This window comes from Medicago sativa, chromosome 1, assembly GCF_051527215.1.
Source record: "Medicago sativa cultivar Bolivia chromosome 1, Bolivia_mono, whole genome shotgun sequence".
Classification (NCBI taxonomy): domain Eukaryota; kingdom Viridiplantae; phylum Streptophyta; class Magnoliopsida; order Fabales; family Fabaceae; genus Medicago; species Medicago sativa.
Genome location: NC_140749.1, coordinates 73,085,598 through 73,104,899, shown reverse-complemented (window position 1 = coordinate 73,104,899; position 19,302 = coordinate 73,085,598). Strand labels below are relative to the sequence as shown.

Here is a 19,302-nt window from a genome sequence, read left to right as displayed (position 1 = left end):
TGCTTATATTTCAGTTTGACTTGTTAAAAACAATAACATGTTAATTTTTTTTAAGAGTTAAAATAATATAACAAAAACAAAATTTAAATTAGGAGAAAGATATGAGCATTATTTGGATAAAATAAAAATCATGTATTGAACTATTTATTTAATAAAAAAATTAGGAGTTGACAATTTTGAATAGAATTCATAATCTCATAATTTTTTTTGAAGGATGATCTTATAATTATTTGAAAAATATGATAACTTTTTTTTTTTTTTTTAAAAAAAGGACTCTAAAATTAATTCAACAAATCATGGAAGTACACAGAATTAAGTTCTATCGGCACCTCCTCAATCCAAACCAAGTTCGGTTTTTCATGAGCTAATTGGGCTAAGCTATGGGCGGCCCTATTACCTGATCTATGAAAGAAATTAAATTGACAAGTGTCGAAATAGTGTTGGAGGAGCCAGATTTCCTTTATCATCTGACCAAGATAGGATCTGTTCTTCATATGAACATCCTTAATCATGCGAATAAGACTCTCGCTGTCACTTTCAAACAAAACCTTCCTGAACCCACAATCTCTTGCTAGCCTCATTGAGCAGATCATGGCGAAAGCTTCAGCCAGAAGAGGGTCCTGCGTACCAGGGACTTTCCAAGTTGTTGCCACCATTACTAACCCGTTTTCATCACGGATAATAGCTCCTAAACCCCAACTATCTGGGTCTTGAAGATTAGCATCCCCATTGATTTTGACAACTCCTGGAGCCGGCAGACACCATTTGAAGATCCGGTGCGGCAATGGTTGACGGCTAGTGCTGCGATTTACCAGTGTCGGGTTACTAGTATAGGGAAGAGGATGATAGGAATTCGTGTCTTCTGCTTCTACTGGAGCTGAAACTGGATGAGTGGCTGCTAAGAAATCCTGAATACTATGCTCAGCTTGAAGAATCATCGCCTCTTCAGGTAAGAATTGATTCTCAAAGATACTCAAATTTCTAGCAAACCATATCTGATAAATTAGAGCAGCTATGTTGATGATACTCTGATTGTCATTTTGTAATATGAAGTCAAACAACCAGTCAATAAAATTAGCATTAGGTTGGTCTGGGAATTTAATGGTGAGAGACGACCCAAACCAAACTCTGGAGACTTTAGGGCAGCTCATAAAGCTGTGAGTAATGGTCTCCATTTTAGAGTTACATCTGGAGCATAAGATACTACAGGGTATGCCTCTTTTACTTAGTTCACTTCTTACAGGGAGAGAATTGTGCAAAATTCTCCAGAGAAGGACTTTGTGTCTAGGTATGGTATGTAGAGCCCATATTTTCTTCCATATAGTGGAATCAGTACTGCTGGATACCATGTCCTGGTTATTCTGAGATTGCCAGCTTTTGATGGCTCTATAACCACTCTTAACAGAGTAAATCCCATTAGCTTCATGCATCCACATAAGCTCATCCTGGCTAGTGATATTAAGGAGAGGGATTTGTTCTATGTAATTTTGGTCAATGGGGAGGAATTAGGTGCTGAGAGTTTCTGAATTCCAAATAGGAGGGTCAGAAGTAATTAAGTCCTTAACCACATTAATGTTGTTACTACCCCTGCCTGAGGATATAGGTCTGTAGTTATGGTTGTAAGGAATCCAGTTATCACGCCAAATTCTAATAGAGCTGCCATTACCAATTTTCCAACAGCTGCCTCTAGATATCACCCAAATAGAGCTATGTATGCTCCTCCAAGCATAGCTAGGATTACTCCCTAGAGGAGCTTGTAAGATGTCTACTTGGGGGAAATATTTGGCCTTAAAGCACCTAGATATGAGAGAGGTGGGATTGGTGTGGAACCTCCATGCTTGTTTAGCCAACATGGCCAGGTTAAACTCTCTAAGAGTTTTAAAACCCATTCCACCTGCATGTTTTGATTTGAAAAGATGTTCCTTTCTGGCCCAATGTATCTTTTGATTATTATCATTTGAGCCCCACCAAAAAGAACAAACTGCTTTCTCAATTTTAGTGCACAACCCCTTAGGAAGGAGAAAACAGCTCATGTAGTAAGTGAGGATGGCTTGAGCTATACAGCCCTGATGAGGACCCCTCTACCTTCAAAAGACAAACTTTTTTCTTTCCAACCCTTAAGCCACTACAAGAAATCAGCCTTTTAGAGACCGAATTTTCAGTCGCTATTATATCAAAATCGGTCACTAATGCATTTAGAGACCGAAATAGTGACCAAAAATAAGAGCCGCTAATTCGCTAGTCGCTGATTCATTGCGACTGTTTTAGCGACTGAAGTTCAGCGACTGCTTCTGTGACTGATGGTAGAGACTGATTTTGCAACTGCAATTTAGTGACTGAAATGGCCACAGATTCTAGTGACTGATTTAGTGACTGTTATGAACTGAATTTCACTACCAGTAGTGACTGCTGTAGGTCACTATTTCGGTCTCTAAATGCTGATTTTATTTATAAAAAAAAAAAAAGAATCTTCATTAATAGTTATTAAAACGCTTTTTAAAACATATTTAATCTATCAAATATTTCACACGCACCAAAGACATTCAAACATTGATATTTTTTTAAAAAAAATGGCAAGGACAATTTTATTAATCGGATAATTCAAGTAGCATAGTATCATTAACATAGTACATAATTGTTACAAACTAAAGCCTAGAAGGAACAAATAGCATGCTACAAAACACCTAATGCCATGGCACATAATGGAACTAGCCTACAACTAGAAATAAAATATACTAAATTCCAAAATCACTTATAATGGCAGAAGCACCCAAGGCTCAGAAAAATGATCTTGTTTCAATGAAGATTCACCAACATCACACATCCAAGTCAAAAAGAGCTCCTTTGCATCTAAAACAAATTATGTACTAGAGTCCTGAAACATTCAAACCAGCACCAAAAGAATATCAACAAATGAACAACAAAGAATATTATCACAAATGAGTAGTATTGTACCAATGAAGCCAACTTTCTATCATCATAAGACATATAATAGTGGTGACAACAGTAAAACTTTAACACTTAAAAAGGTACAATGGTAGGGAAGAATGATAAGTGAACATGGTAAGTGAAGCAATGTTGCCTCTTTTCTTCTCCATTTAAAAGGTACATTGAAAAATTCTTGAGTAGGATAAAATAATTAGATGAAGATATATAAGCAAGACTCTAAATTATTAGTTATACTCATATGTATTACTTGCGGACATAGTACATAGTTTCTAAAATAACAAGAACCACATGGTATCATTGATTATCCCTCCATAATTAATTTAGTTATTGCCATGGTTAACTCCTTATTTCAATTAGGATTATAAGTCTAGTTTTAGAATAAACAGGGCTCAATGCTTAGTCTAAACACCATATACCTTCAAAAGATAAGGCAGCGTATAAAAACTAACTTTCTTAAATCATTTTAAATTTTCATTTCAAAGTCAATTGATGTAAACAAGCAGATATATTCCAAAATGGCTGAAGGCAAAAATAAAAGGTTAAAACTTCATAACTATCACAAGAGCATACCTAATGGCAATTGATTACGTGAGCATCATATCCAACTTCATAAGGATCATTGTCCAAATCATCTAGCAGATCACTAACAAGGGCATGAGCCAGACAACAAAGTGTGTCAACAAAATCCTCTCAAAGCTTATTGTTTTTCCTGTAACAATTGATAGACATCACCAAACCGGCTAACAAACAATGTAAAAGATGATAGTGAAAATTGAAATAGAAAATCAAGAAACTCAGATGACTTTAAGAATTCTAAAAAATCGTATTATTGTCATTAGTTTAGCCAAAAGTATCTCTAACATTCCTTAAATACAACGAATCCAAATATACCCTCAACATAGTTTCATTTGGTTATTAACAATTCTTTTCTATTAAATTCACTACCACTTTCCTTAACTTTTAACTTTTTTTTAATCAGCATATATATTATTAAAACACACCCGGCACAAGACGTCATACAAAAAAGGGCAGGCAAGCAATACAATCAAGGAAAAACAACACCAAAAGTTGTAGCAACAACCAAAACGCTGCTGTCATACAGCTGCTGAAGCACCAAAACAGCATGAAAAACAGCAGGAAAACACAGCAGAATAACACCAAAACAACACCAACAGAGCACCAAAAAATGTCGCAAGCTGCCTCTGAACAACACCCAGCAAGACCCTATACTAGGCAATCAAAAAATACCTACATACACACCCCACAACCACTGTCTTCCTAAAACCATAACTGCAGCCGGACACCTCCAAAAAGGTCCGGAAAAACCACTAGTCCTTAAAGACAAATGAATGCTTCTTTTGTTAAAGAACCAAAATGCTTAAATTATTTTTAAAGTCCAAAATCATTTCTAAGTTACTAATATAATCAAGAATGAAATCAAATTCATATATTGATTCTAATATATGAAGGACTTAAAATGATTGGAATAAAATGGATGAACTATTAGAAATTAAATCTGGATTTAACTACAACAAATTAAAATAATTCTATAAATGTTTCCACTGCATTATGAACTAAATTTGCATTAAAAAGTTAAATCTTAAAATAAATTATAAAAACTTAAGAGAAAAAAAATACCTCTGTTGTGGAGTGGATTGAAACCATCGACAACCACTCAAGCACATGTTTTGAGTATACATAATAACTTATCCATCTTACCGACATACCTAATCTGAGCAATTTTTGTATAAAAACAATATGGATGTTAGGGTTTTAAATAAAATTGGTGGTTTTTAGGTTTCAAGAATAAAGCAATCGACAGAAGAAAAGAAGATTAACCTTTGAAGGAGAGGATACCACAGTGAAATAGAGGAGGAGAGAAACGATGAAGTTTCTCCTATTAGAAAACTGATTGAACCAGATGATAGATCTCGTGAAGGGGATCTCGAAAACTAGATCTTTTTCTACGATCTATTAGAGTGGTGGCCGGATCTGGCTGAGAAAGATAGAAAACGATGGTGAAACTAGAGAGAGAGGGAGCATCTAGGTTATGTTTTTCTCAGGTGAGAGAAAATAAAAAGAAACAAAGTGAAAAACGTATGTTTGTAACGAGTGAAGACCAAAAAAGTAATTTTGAATTTGATTTAAATTTTTATTAAGAGACTGATTTTTCGGTCGCTGATATATCGGTCTCTAAAAGAGTCTCTAAAATAATTTTGTGACCGATTTAGAAACCAAATATTTGTGACCGAAAGTTTTAATATTAATGGTCTAAAAGTCGGTCACTATTGTGACCAATTTTTTTTGGTCTCTAACTCGGTCACTAAATGACAGTTTTCTAGTAGTGAGCTTCTTCCAAATCCTGTCCATGATGAAGTGGAAATCTTGTTCCTTAGATCTGCCAAACTGGGTGGGCATGCCCAAATACTTGTTGAGTGAGTCACTGATTTTCACTGGAAGACATTGCTGAAATTGGTTTTTAAAGCCTTGTGAGATATTAGGACTAAAAATCATCTCAGATTTGTCAAGGTTGATTTTTTGACCAGACATCTCCTGGTATTGAGTCAATATACTCATAATTGCTTTAGCTTCTGATATGTTTGCCCTACAAAACAGAATACTATCATCAGCATACAAAAGGTGAGAAATGGCTGGTGCATTAGTAGCAATAGCTATCCCTTGAATATGTTTATCAGTCTGAGCTTTGCTTAACATTCCAGATAAGACTTCAGCACAAATGATGTATATGTAGGGAGATAAAGGGTCTCCTTGTCTGAGACCTCTACTAGGATAGAAAGAGTCAGTAGGCTGACCATTGAGGAGGATAGAGAAAGAAACAGTTTTAATACATTGCATAATAGTATGGATGATTTTATTGGGAAAACCCATAGTGGTAAGAGTTGACTCAATAAAATCCCATTCCAGACTATCATAAGCTTTGGCTATGTCTAGTTTGATACCCACATAACCATTATCCCTTTTCCTTGGTTTTCTAATGTAATTTAAGGTTTCAAAAACTATTAGAGAGTTGTCTGTAATGAGTCTACCAGGAAGGAAAGCACTTTGATAGTCATGGATAATATTAGGGAGAATCAACTTTACCCTATTAGCTACTGTTTTTGTGATAGTTTTAAGAATCACATTACATAGGCTAATAGGTCTAAAGTCAGAGGGCACCATAGGAAAGTCAATTTTAGGAATAAGACTTATGAAAGTAGTATTGATATCAGAGATAGAGCCAGCATTATTAAGGATATTAAGAGAATACTTAAGGATATCAGGACCAATGATCTCCCAATATTGGTGATAAAATAGAGCTGAAAGGCCATCTGGTCCAGGAGCAGAATTACCTTTAATGGACTGAATAGCCTCTGTAACCTCTTGACTTGTGAATTCCTTATCAAGGATCTCATAATCATTAGGATTAACCCTATTTTTAACCACATTGAGAGTATCAGGCCTGATATTATGATTAATGCTAGTGAAGATTTTCTGAAAATAATCTAAAAAAGAGGAGTGGATGTGAACACTATCCTTCCAAGTATTTCCATTAGAGTCATGTATGTTGTGTATGGCATTCTTCCTCTTTCTTTGACTTGATCTTTGATGAAAAAACCTAGTATTTTGATCTCCATGCTGAAGCCAGTGGGCTTTTGCTCTCTGGGCCCACCAAGTCTCTTCCTTTTTAAGGAGATCCCCTAGGATCTGCTCAGTTTCCTTGATTTGTAGGAGACAATTCTGATTGGGTACTGCCTATTTAAGTTTCTCTAGGAGGTCATGTTGAACTTTGATATTGTTGGGTATTTCCCCATATTTGGATTTGCCCCACTCAGCCACCTGCTCTAAAGTAGTCTTAAGCTTCATAGGGCTAGGACCTTCACTATTAAGCCAAGCTTGCTTAACAATTTGAACATTGTCTTGGTCTTGAGCCCATATGTGCTCAAATCTTAAAAGCTTAATTCTCTTTGTGTAAGGTCTGTTGACACCTTCTTCATGAAATTCTAGCATAATAGGGCAGTGGTCTGATGTATATCTCAACAGATGTTTGTTGATGTATCTGGGAAAAGCAAAAATACAATTAGAAGATGCACAAAATCTGTCCAACCTTTCTTTTATATGTATTTTATCAGGTTGGTTATTAGCCCAAGTGAATTTATTTCCAAAATAACCAAGATCATTAAGGTCACAAGAGTTAAGGGTGTCATTAAAGAGCTTAGTTAAGTGATAGTCTACAATATTACCACCAAATTTTTCAGAGCTATTAAGCAGGAGGTTAAAGTCTCCAAAAATGAGCCACTTAGAGTTAACTCTTTGCTGAGATAATTCTGAGATAGCCTTACAAGTTAAATGCTTTTTAGAAGTATAGGGGTATCCATAGATACCAGTTGTGAACCAAGACAAATTAAGATTACAAGCAGTAATGTACATATCAACTAGCTTTTTATTAGATTGCAAAAAATCAATTTTTAATACATCACTCCAGATAATAGCAAGACCACCAGATCTATGGCCTTTGAAAATATTACAATCAACAATATGAAAATTTGAGAGAGGACCACAAGTTAAACTAGACTTAACTTTTGTGTCAGAGCTTTTTAGCCTTGTTTCCATTAAGAACACTAGATCAGGACACTAACTTCTCAGGAGCTTTTTGTAGGCTCTAACTGCAGATGGGTTCCCAAGCCCTCTGCAGTTCCAAGATATGATTTTCATGGCTTCTGGCTGGCCTTAGGAACAAGGCCTGCCATTTCTTCCTGTTGTGACAAAGCAGAGTCTTCCATGGTTGTTGAAACACCAATTTTTCTCTTCATAGGGACTTGACTGTTAAGCTTGATAGTGTTCTGATCAGTAGAGATGACCAGCTTATCAGGACTAGTTTGTTGGGCTATCTGAAATTTCCTCTGGCTAGTGTTTTGCACTGGTGATGGGGATTTACCAGGGTTAGAACTGTGTCTTCCTTGTCCACTTGGGTTGCCTTCTTGTCTATGGATACTCATGTCTGCCATTTGAGCAAGTAAACCCTTTGGAATTGGGCTAAAAGGCCCCCCACTGACTGATCTTAATGGATTGCTGCAAAAGGTCTTTTCAGGTCTCTCAATAATCCTTCTTCCATAAGTCTTTGATCTTAGCCAAGCTCCACGTGGGTTTGTGCCACCTTCAAAGGGGAGATGGGGGTTTCTACCGTTTTCAATGTTGTGACCAACTAGACCACAACCAAAGCAAAACATAGGTAATTGACTATACAATAATTTCCTCTAAAAAAACAATACGATCATTTATCTTATAAAAATTAACATAATAAGATAATTAAATACAATTTTTTAATTATCAAAATTGAGTATTTAACCCTTGTCTCACAAACTCGCCAATAAAGAACCTGTCTCATATGGTTTTCTTTTATTTACTATAAAATAAAAACCTGTATGATCATAAAAATCGAAAATAAATTTCCACGGTTTGTTCACTTGTTGCGTGAAAAAGAAAATGTTGAATAGGAAAAGAAAAGAAAAGGATTCACTCACGTTAGATTTGCATCCACTCTAACTCCACCTCAATCATTATCATTTTCTTGGTGAACAAGTACAGGTTGTATTGTAAATGCAATTCAAAATTAGTATTTTATTTTGTGAGGCATCTACATTGAGATATTCCCCTTGCTTGCTTGTCGTTTCTAATCAATATTTCTATATGCCTTGTGCCCTTGTTCTTTTTTTTTTTTTTTTTTTCCTCTAACCCTTTTTCTTCCTTCATAATCATCATATATATACTGCTACCTTATCAAAATTCTCCCCATAAATTCCTCATATAACCCATTATGCCCCCAGTTTCATTATCCCCAAAATCAAAAATAAAATACGGCACGACACCCACGTGCCTGCCACGTATAATGTCCATCTTGCCCTCTCAATCATCAACCAATGATTTGCTTCAAAGCATATGAAACCTCCCCACCAAACATGAAATCAGATTCTTGGTTGCCAAAATTTTGACACACGGTTCATTCTTTGTTGTTTGATTGGGATTAAACGGTTCAAATTTTAATGTTGATTTTAACTTGTAAGTATAAAAAAATCTCCATTCAAAATCTAATTGTTTAATTATGATCAAATAATTTTTGTCAAAAAAAAAATTATGATCAAATAATTATAGATGTCCTGACCGTATGAATGCATCAAAACTATACAAACAACAATAAATCATAATCTCCCAAACTCTCCTAAAAAACTAAAATTTAGACACTTATATAAAATTTGATTACTCTCGTTCGCCCATGACACACGTATAGTCTGTGATTGTTTGATCAAGAGCAGTTAGTCTACATCTCAAACAATTTTGTTTTGTTGGTCAAGTAGTCTGATGGTAGATTTTCATTTTTACAGTAGATAAATAAAACATTCAGGATTCGAACATCAACCCGATCCTATACACACACTACACATGCTATGCTTAATGTTCACGAGGACAACGTTTAATTTATTTTAACAATTAAATTATAAGAGCATGATCATGTGATCTTAATCATGCAGTTATGTAATTATTGACCGTCCAATTTGTGACCACACAAAATCATAATCCCGTCATATCATACCAAAGTACCAACCCCGTGTTGAATTAACTCGTTATGGTCATTGCATTTGAGATTGAGATAATTGACTATTTATGATGTAATTATTTTAAAATAAGAGGCTTGCGTGAGGGGTTTGATGGTAATTGTCAATGGTGGAGCGAAGTCGAAGTTTGAAAATATTTTGAGAGGACAGAAACGACATTATCGAAAATGTGTGGGGACCTAAATGACAATTAACGAAAACAAGACTTGTGATTAGCACCAAAGCATAGCAGAATCGCGGCACTGCCTCAAAACTCAAAATCATCACAACCGTCTTCGTTAAAGGTCAAATTCTCTTCAACCACCACAACTCAAATAACCGAACACCGTCGTTTTTTATCGCCGCCGTGCACGGCCAACTCCGTCGTCTTCAACTCTTATGCAAATTCCGATCGACTGCGTTCCGCGACTCTCGTCGTCGGCAGGGACGGAATTCCCGGTCACTCACCGGTGGTGGCCTTTAGAAAATCGTGTAGATGAAGAAGCAAGGGAAGAACAACAACGTTTCCAAGAGCAATGGATTCGTTCCTTCTTCTTTCAAGTTCATTTCGTCTTGCATTAAGACGGCTTCCTCCGGCGTCCGAACTGCCGGCGCCTCCGTCGCTGCTTCTATCTCCGGCGATGGAACCGATCGTAAAGATCAGGTAGCATTTATTTTTTTTGAATTTTTTCGGTTGTTCATTTTTAAATTTGTTTGACTTGTGAATGCTGTTTAGAAATGAGAAGTGATATACACGTGAATTTTGAGGAATAATCTTAGTTCAGCGAAAACTTGCTAAATCTAGGTTTCTGAATTCTGAATAATAAGTAATAACGCCTTTGTAGAAACGTTGTTCATGTTGAGAACTGTATGAAATGATCAGTGTATCGTTATTTCTTATGTTTTGAATTAAATATTTAATTTAGGTTAATTTTGGATTATTGAATGAAGTTGAAGATGTAATCCACTTGTTTCTGATTAACAATATTCATGTCTCTAAGAATAAATTAGAATATTTGTTTGGTTATTTTTTGTCGTTTCCGACCAGAATTAATGCGATGTCGGTGATGATGGAATAGTTAAACAAGGATCAAACTCCTCTTGAGAGAGTAAAGTAAGCAATCTCTAAGGTTGATGAATGAATCAACAATTAATATTACTTGCACTTGTGTGGCAATCGAGTATGGAAAAGCTATTTGGTTCGAAGAGATAGATGTGCGAATGTTGCGTGAAGACAGTTGGCAGTTTTTAATTGTATTATCATTTCCCACCTTCGTGTTTTCCGACAAAAGCGGTACTCGTATAGTATTGCTATAAGTCTCATAATTGGCCATACTTCTTATTATTTTAGACCAGAATTAATGTGAGACTGGTTTGTTTGATGATGGAGCAGTTAGACAATCCAACTCCTCTTTAGGGAGTTAAGTAAGTTATTTAAAAAGTTGGTGGATAAATCAAAGGGTGAGATTAAGTGGAATTGCATGACAGTGGAGTATTGTTGATTGATACGTCATGTAATTGTCAATGTGGTGCAATAGTTATAGAGTACTGCATATGTGGTACTCTTAAGAAGCATTGATTATGGTGTGATATTTGCTACAAAATATTTTACTGACCTCAGACTGTAGCAGCGGACTTGTATTTTTGTGCAATAGAGTACTGTGGTGAAGTTATTTATGAACTGAGGTGTCAGAATTATTGACATCTATTTTTTGTCAAGCAGGTGCTTTGGGCTTGCTTTGACAGGCTAGAGCTCGGTCTGTCTTCTTTCAAACGTGTACTCCTACTCGGTTATTCCAATGGATTTCAAGTTCTCGATGTGGAAGATGCCTCTAATATCAGGGAACTTGTCTCAAAACGTGATGATCCAGTTTCGTTTTTACAGATGCAGCCTCTCCCTGCAAAAGCAGAGGGCTGTGACGGATTTAGAGCATCACATCCTTTACTCTTGGTTGTTGCATGTGATAAATCAAAGATACCTGGTACAGTGCAAAATGTCAGAGATGGCCACAACGAAGCTCAGGCTGAAAATATTATCAACTCAGCTACAACTGTTAGATTCTACTCACTAAGGTCCCATACCTATGTTCATGCTCTAAGATTCCGTTCAACTGTCTACATGGTTAGATGCAGTCCTCAAATAGTCGCTGTGGGTCTTGCTACTCAAGTAAGTTTTTGAGTCAAGTATGTTTGCAATTTGTTTTTAGCACCTATATTTTTTCGATGTTATCTTATTGAGCAAATTGAGTTTATAATTGTTCAGTAAACATTGGTATTGGTTTACCAATTTCCTCCATTGGGTAGCTCTTCGCTCCCTCATTTAAAATATTCAAACATATGCTTAGTGTAACAAGTTTTCAGGACACTGATACTTCATGAGGCCAAATGGATCACTTACATGTTCTTTTTATAAATAAAACCATAACGAACAGTGTCTTAGTTTGTTATTGACGTAACTTATACCTGGCCAGTTTGTTGTTTTGATTTTTAATTTGCTTGCAGATATACTGTTTTGATGCTCTTACTCTTGAGAATAAATTCAGTGTTCTCACTTATCCTGTGCCTCAGTTGGGTGGGCAAGGAATGGTTGGGGTTAATATTGGCTATGGTCCGATGGCTGTAGGGCCACGGTGGTTAGCTTATGCCTCCAACAACCCATTGTTGTTAAACACAAGTCGCTTAAGTCCTCAAAGTCCGACTCCTCCTGCTGTCAGCCCATCAACATCACCAAGCAGCGGAAACCTGGTAGCCCGATATGCTATGGAATCTAGCAAGCATTTGGCTTCTGGGCTGATCAATCTTAGTGATATGGGCTACAAAACACTGTCTAAATATTATCAAGATCTAATGCCTGATGGATCCAGTTCCCCTGTATCACCGAATTCAGGCTGGAAAGTTAGTCGATTTGCTTCAAATTCTACAGAAACAGATGCGGCTGGAGTGGTGAGTATTCTATCTGATGACAACATAACATATTATATTTGATTTCCTTTTGCAATATTTCTGGACAGCTGACCAGATATTTTCTTTCTTAAAAGTAATATTGGCATCTGTATTACAATTTACATGAGATCATCTATTGGTTCAGCTTAGCCATAGAAGAAGGATTTTTTAAGGTAGATGATAGTTTATGTCAGTGGCAACTGGAAAATAATCATTCTATATGGTATTCACGTTGACTACTGTTACTAATTTTTTGCAGGTTGTTGTCAAGGATTTTGTTTCTAGAGCGGTTGTGGCACAATTTAGGGCCCATACTAGTCCTATATCTGCGCTATGTTTTGATCAGAGTGGAACACTTCTAGTTACAGCCTCAATTCATGGTAATAACATCAACATATTTCGAATTATGCCTTCCTACTCAAAGAAAGGATCGGGTTCTCAAAGCAATGATTGGAGTTGTTCTCATGTGCACCTTTACAAGCTCCACCGTGGCATGACATCCGCAGTATGCTGCTATTCTCCGTTTCTTTAAGGCCTTCATGTTTATAGCTTAAATTTGATCAACTGTTTCACACCATCATCTAATGATGTCTTGAACATCAATATAAAGTTAACTTTCCTAGGTAGTGGTTTTGTTGGTCAAACTTCTTTATGGATTTGGCAAGATATGTTTAAATGATGGTATAAAGAACGGGAGATCAAAATTAAGTCCTTATTTTTCTATAATTGCAAAGGTTTTTACTCAATCATGTATGTTATACAGGTAATACAAGATATTTGTTTTAGTCATTACAGTCAGTGGGTTGCTGTCATTTCCTCCAAGGGAACTTGTCATATTTTTGTCCTTTCCCCTTTTGGTGGTGAGACAGTTCTTAAGATACACAATCAGGACACAGAAGGACCTGTTCTTTTGCCGGTTTTTCCTCTACCATGGTGGTTCACTCCACATTTTACTGTAAACCAGCATCAACAGCTTTGCCACCCACCCCAACCTCCTGCTTTTCTTTCTGTGGTTAGCAGAATAAAAAATGTTAATGCCGGATGGCTTAATACGGTTAGTAATGTTTCATCTTCTGCAGCAGGGAAAGTCTCAGTTCCATCTGGTGCTGTTTCTGCTGTCTTTCATAGTTCTGTTCCTCCTGATTCGCACAATGCATACGCAAAAGTTCATGCCATGGAACACTTGCTGGTTTATACTCCTTCTGGTCACTTAATTCAGTATAACCTACTATCGTCATTGATGGCAGAGCCAAATGAAACTGCTTCAAGAACAGCTCAAGTTCCTTCACCACAGATACAAGAAGAAGATTTACGAGTGAAAGTGGAACCTGTTCAATGGTGGGATGTCTGTAGAAGATATGATTGGCAAGAAAAAGAGGTTTCTATATCGGGGAGTACACCTGGTGGACTGGAAACTGCTGAAATGATATTGGATGTTTCAAATTGTGAAAATTATAGTGTTGGGAATGATGATTCCGTAAAACTTAATCAGGATTGTCACGTCTCAAATGCAGAGGTGCATATAAACTCCGGGAGGATACCAATTTGGCAGAAATCTGAGGTATTCATCTGATTTATGCGAAGAGTCATGTTTGACTCCTTTCTCGACATTATTATGTTCATTCAATCAGACTATTTCCTTCTCAATTTTTAGGTGTCTTTCTTTGTGATGGGTTCTTTTGAAACTGAAGAGCTGAATAAATGTGAACTTTTAACCAATGGGGAGATTGAAATAGAGGATATTCCTGTTAATGAGGTTGAAATAAGACAGAAGGTTTTGTTGCCCGTCCTTGATCATTTCCACAAAATTCAGTCCACTTGGGGTGACAGGTAACAGTTCCTTATCTGCCTTTTTGTTTTTGGTCCACTGGGAAAGTTTTATATTAACATTCCACTCAGATAATTTTCATTCTAAACATGGGAAGCTTTCAATTAAATATCAAGTTCTCAAAATTTTTGTAGTGGTGAATATATTCGGACACCTCTTCGTATGTGTTTAGGATTAATTTTTAGGTGCACATGGCCTTACGTTCTACATCCTTTGCACTTTTTAGTTGAAATATGGTTCTCCAGTTTACACTTGACTTCTTTTGTTGCTAGGTATATTTAATTTTTTTTGTCATTAAAAACATGGATCTTCTTTATGCTCTACATGGAGATGCTTAATTTGAGTTTATTTAAATGTTATAACTAGGAAATCATGGGAGTTTTACGTTGTTACGGCCAAGGAACTATTTTATTTTATTATTTTTCCTATGCATTTCCATCTTACTTTTACATGATTTATATATCAGCATTGCTATTTCCTACGAAATGCAGATTCACGAATTCCACGATACAGTGCAATGCAGTTATAATTAGTAGGCTAAACTGCACTTTTCACCCCCTAAGTTTCAAAATGTTGCGATTTTGGCCCCCTATTAAAAAAAATTAAAATTTGGCCCCTTGCGTTTCAAAATTGCTGAGAAGACGCCACGTGTCCCAAAAAAGGGGCCATAATCGCACCTATTTGTAAAGATAAGGGGTCAAAAAGCATATTTCCCTTATGTTAGGGGGTTAAAAGAGTATATTTCCCTAAACATGGAGGGTCACTTTTTAATTTTTTTTAATAGGGGACCAAAATCGCAACATTGTCAAAGTTAGGGGGTCAAAACTGCAGTTTAGCCTAATTAGTATTATTTTAATATAAAAAAACATAAAATTGAATGTTAGGTTGATAACACGGTGGTGTTAGTGCTTTTCTTGTTTTCCGTGGATTTAGTATTCGTGGAAACAAGCATGTGTGTGTGTGTGTGTGTGTGTGTGTCTAATATGAATGGTTTCTTAGTGTTAGTGGCAGTTTAGCCTTTAAAGATTCACTTTTCCTTGTTCCTCTGTTTATTGCTCAATAAAATTTAGAATGGGTGTGATTTTTCAGGAACCATATTTTGGTTCTCGTTCATTTAATTTTGCAAGGTTGCTTTCATCTTTTCCCTCATGATGAAAATTTAAGAACGTTTGTGTAACTGTCCAATTCATTGAAAATGTTCTACAATAATTGTCAGAGGCATTGTTTTGGGAAGATGCTCTAGCTCTTCATCTGATTCACATGCAACTGAAGAGAAGTTGTCAGAAGATGCTGCGATTTCCCATCCGAAGTTAACTGTACCTGGCTTTGTGGGAAAAACATATGTTGGTAAGATAAGCAACCCAGTGTGAAAGCTTTTATTATACTTTTTGAATTACAATATAACTGCTGAAATTATGGGGTTTTAGATAATGAGAGGAGAGAATGAATAAAGACTAGAATATGGTTATGAATGATTGTTATGATGCAAAAAGATTTAGCACTTACCCCTATTTATAGGGATGGGTACTGGACTCCTAATCCTGATTGAATAGGAAAACATATCAAGATAATAATTAAGTAACATGGAAATTAATCTTAAGATAAGAAAGCAATCATGAGATGATTCAAGATTATATCAAGATATTTTTCTTATATTCAAGACTCTCGACAAAGCTAAAACTTACTAAGCTTTAATTTTGTTACAAACAAATATACCCTTTGAAAATTAAAATTAATGCCTGAACTGCAATAACTCTCATGAACAGCAAACAAACCAAACTGCAAGTGCAAGATAATATAAAGATATTATAAGATACTTTTCTTATATTTTATCACTCCCCTAAAGTTAAAGAATACTAAGCTTTTACTCTTGATAGAAACATGCTCTTTGAAAATATGGTTATGAATGATTGTTATGATGCAAAAAGATTTAGCACTTGCCCCTATTTATAGGGATGGGTACTGGACTCCTAATCCTGATTGAATAGGAAAACATATCAAGATAATAATTAAGTAACATGGAAATTAATCTTAAGATAAGAAAGCAATCATGAGATGATTCAAGATTATATCAAGATATTTTTCTTATATTCAAGACTCTCGACAAAGCTAAAACTTACTAAGCTTTAATTTTGTTACAAACAAATATACCCTTTGAAAATTAAAATTAATGCCTGAACTGCAATAACTCTCATGAACAGCAAACAAACCAAACTGCAAGTGCAAGATAATATAAAGATATTATAAGATACTTTTCTTATATTTTATCACTCCCCTAAAGTTAAAGAATACTAAGCTTTTACTCTTGATAGAAACATGCTCTTTGAAAGAGAGACAAAAACTGCAAGTGCAAGATAATATAAAGATATTATAAGATACTTTTCTTATATTTTATCACTCCCGTAAAGTTAAAGAATACTAAGCTTTTACTCTTGATAGAAACATGCTCTTTGAAAGAGAGACAGGTACCAAAACCACAAGTTTCATGAACAACAGGCAAACTCAAACTGCAACCATATTAAGCCAGCACTTACATCCGCCAAAGACCTAGCTGGAACGATTTCAAACCAAACATAAATGATATTGGCCGATGCTTACAGCAGCTGAAGCTATAGCTAGGATAACTGCGACTTAGACTATTGAGTAGCAAAAGCTGACAGAGAACATGTCAAATAACAACTTGGGAAAAAAAAATGTGCGCAAAACCGGACTAAACAAGCAGAAACAACGATAGGGGTAGAAGAATAGGAGGCCTGGCACTGCTGAGATCACTTCAAAAAATCATAATTGGCAGCTTCTGGTGCTCTGGGGGTTTCATTGTTGAACTTGTCGATTTTTTTTTAAAGAAATGTTAGGTGGCAGCATACGGTGGTGGGTCAGGCAACAATGGTGGCAGGCACGGCCGTGGTAGATGGTGGCAGCAACAGACAGTTGTTTGACAAAAATGAGCAGAGGTCTGGATATAATCAAGTACAATCCCAAACTTTCAGGAACTCGACAGCAGAATAATATGAGACTTGACACGGAGGATCAAACCTGGCGCAGATACCATATTGAAGTTTTAGGTTTTACATAAAAGAAAGAGATAAATAATAAGAGGGTGAATATTATTGATAATATAGTAACTTAATGCAAAAGACTAATTACTAAACTGTATATGTAGAGATATGAGACTTCTAATTCTAAATAAATAGAAAAATCAGGAAACAAATCATAATAGTAATTAATATAGAAAACAATGTTCTGAGATAATCTAATTCTAAGATACTCTAAGATTATAAACTGATTTTACGAGGTAAATACTAGAACATAATATCATGATACTATATGATATTTTTCGTATCTTATAACTGATATTGCAAGATATGTTTCTTATATCTATCAATAGCTCTTTTCTTTACTAGTTTTACAAGCTTGAAAGCATATTTTTCTTTATCAGCTAACTTATTATGTAACTAGTTTAAAATTTGAATGTAAGAACAAAGAGGTAGTTGTAGTTATTTTGGAATCACCTGTTTTTATCCTGGAAACTGTTATAACACAAATGAGGTTTCAGTAGGTGCCTCAAATTTCTCTGATGGTATAGCTACAAAGGTTAAATCATCAGAACATGGAAAAGTCAGTGACAATTTCAATTCAAGTTTTAGTGGTTCAGATATGAATATGCATGTTACTTGTGAGGAGTCAATACGTGACTCGCCAGACTATGATCAATTTTTTCAAGAGGGTTATTGTAAAGCATCAGTTGACTGTCATGAATCAGCAGAAGTTACTACTGATGTGGATTGTAGCAGTCCCTCTGGCAGGGAGAAATCTGATGAAGATGGTGATAATGATGACATGCTTGGTGATATATTTGACTTCTCCGAGGAAGGTACGAATCTGAAACAGTTAACCTTTTAATTTTATTTAGATTCAGCTTAAGATATAGCACTTTGTGTGTGTGCATGTATGTGGGTATAGCACTTAAAAATGTGTATAAAATAAAAAGGTGTTGAGAACAGTTTATTCTTCTTAGTCATCATCTGACTGCTTCATTCATACTTCCCTTAAAATTACAAAATGTTTGTGTTGCAGGTTGATGACTGCTTTGTTTTATGCTTTCTCCCCTCTCTTCGTATTGTTGTAAATTGGTGGTGTAAAGGAATTTAATTAACAAATGCAGGTGATTTCCTTGCAACAAGCTAAATGCTACTGACCATTGATTCAAGGAATTTAATGTTCTTCACTCTCAATATTCTGAGTCCAGCGATTCTTCTGACCTTCTAATTTTCTTGTAAATGATGTATATTGAAATTCATAACTACAGATTATTTGTGTGGCCACTGGGTGGGTTTCTTTATGTTTTAATTATTGTATTATTTATTTCTTTAGAGTTTATAGAGTGGAGGAAGGAAAGAAACCAAGATTATGAAATTGCTCGTTAGTGATGACTCTGCTCTTCTATGTGCTCATTCATATATTATTTATGTGTGTCTGCCTACACCATTGTTTGGATTCAAGATATTCATTTGTCCGATGTCTTAAAATCATTGTTGTTACATCACCTTAAAATATCATTTTCTTTTTTATTTTTATTTTGGTGGAATATCATTTCATCACTACAAATATATTATTACAAATGCAGGAGTATTATGTGTTTTGATGCTATGCAACTTTAACAAAGTGGTACCTAACCGTTGATACACAACATTAATATATGTCTAATGTGATACTCTTGATTCTTGATTTTTTGTTAAACATTGATGCTGCTAAATATCTAAACATAAAAAAGTTATAAGCCCTTAAAAAAAGTTATATAAGCTACGGCAATGTTTGGTTCCGCGTCGCGCCCAATGCTTTGTTTGCTGTGATTTTGTGAAGCGTGATTTCCTAGCTTCTCTCTCACCGCATGTTTGCATCAAACTCAACGCCACACCAAACACATACTTTGTCAAACATAAATTCTTGCTACGAATTTCTATCCGTGCTGGCCATGAGTTCTTAATAGTA

The 19,302-nt window shown here is 35.5% G+C and overlaps 2 protein-coding genes and 1 long non-coding RNA gene across 8 annotated transcripts; 1 reads left to right on the top strand and 2 right to left on the bottom strand.

Moving 5' to 3' along the window:
- Positions 1-281: 281 nt before the first annotated feature.
- LOC146957187 (uncharacterized) lies at positions 282-1,175 on the bottom strand. The gene has a single exon (XM_085750125.1). The coding sequence runs from the start codon at positions 1,173-1,175 to the stop codon at positions 282-284; it is 894 nt and encodes a 297-aa protein (XP_085606251.1).
- A 1,381-nt stretch (positions 1,176-2,556) lies between these two features.
- On the bottom strand, positions 2,557-5,049 carry LOC146957186 (uncharacterized). The gene is made up of 4 exons (XR_015022356.1): positions 4,789-5,049; positions 4,588-4,681; positions 3,520-3,658; positions 2,557-2,875 (listed from the first exon to the last, which is right to left on the bottom strand). It is a non-coding gene; the product is annotated as an uncharacterized LOC146957186 (long non-coding RNA).
- Positions 5,050-9,801: 4,752 nt separating this feature from the next.
- LOC146957185 (autophagy-related protein 18h-like) lies at positions 9,802-18,743 on the top strand. 6 transcript variants are annotated; one of them, XR_015022352.1, is made up of 9 exons: positions 9,802-10,203; positions 11,263-11,706; positions 12,042-12,482; positions 12,742-12,987; positions 13,246-14,043; positions 14,137-14,312; positions 15,527-15,657; positions 17,157-18,184; positions 18,388-18,743. XR_015022352.1 is itself a non-coding variant. In XM_085734631.1 (9 exons), the coding sequence occupies exons 1-9, from the start codon at positions 10,036-10,038 to the stop codon at positions 18,496-18,498; spliced, it is 2,742 nt and encodes a 913-aa protein (XP_085590757.1). In that variant the 5' UTR covers positions 9,802-10,035; the 3' UTR covers positions 18,499-18,743. The 6 variants fall into 6 exon arrangements, 4 of the variants coding, with proteins under 4 accessions (XP_085590757.1, XP_085590767.1, XP_085590750.1 ...); XR_015022354.1 differs by having other exon boundaries at positions 16,750-18,184; positions 18,388-18,545; XM_085734631.1 differs by having other exon boundaries at positions 17,870-18,184; positions 18,476-18,743.
- The last annotated feature ends 559 nt before the right edge of the window (positions 18,744-19,302 follow it).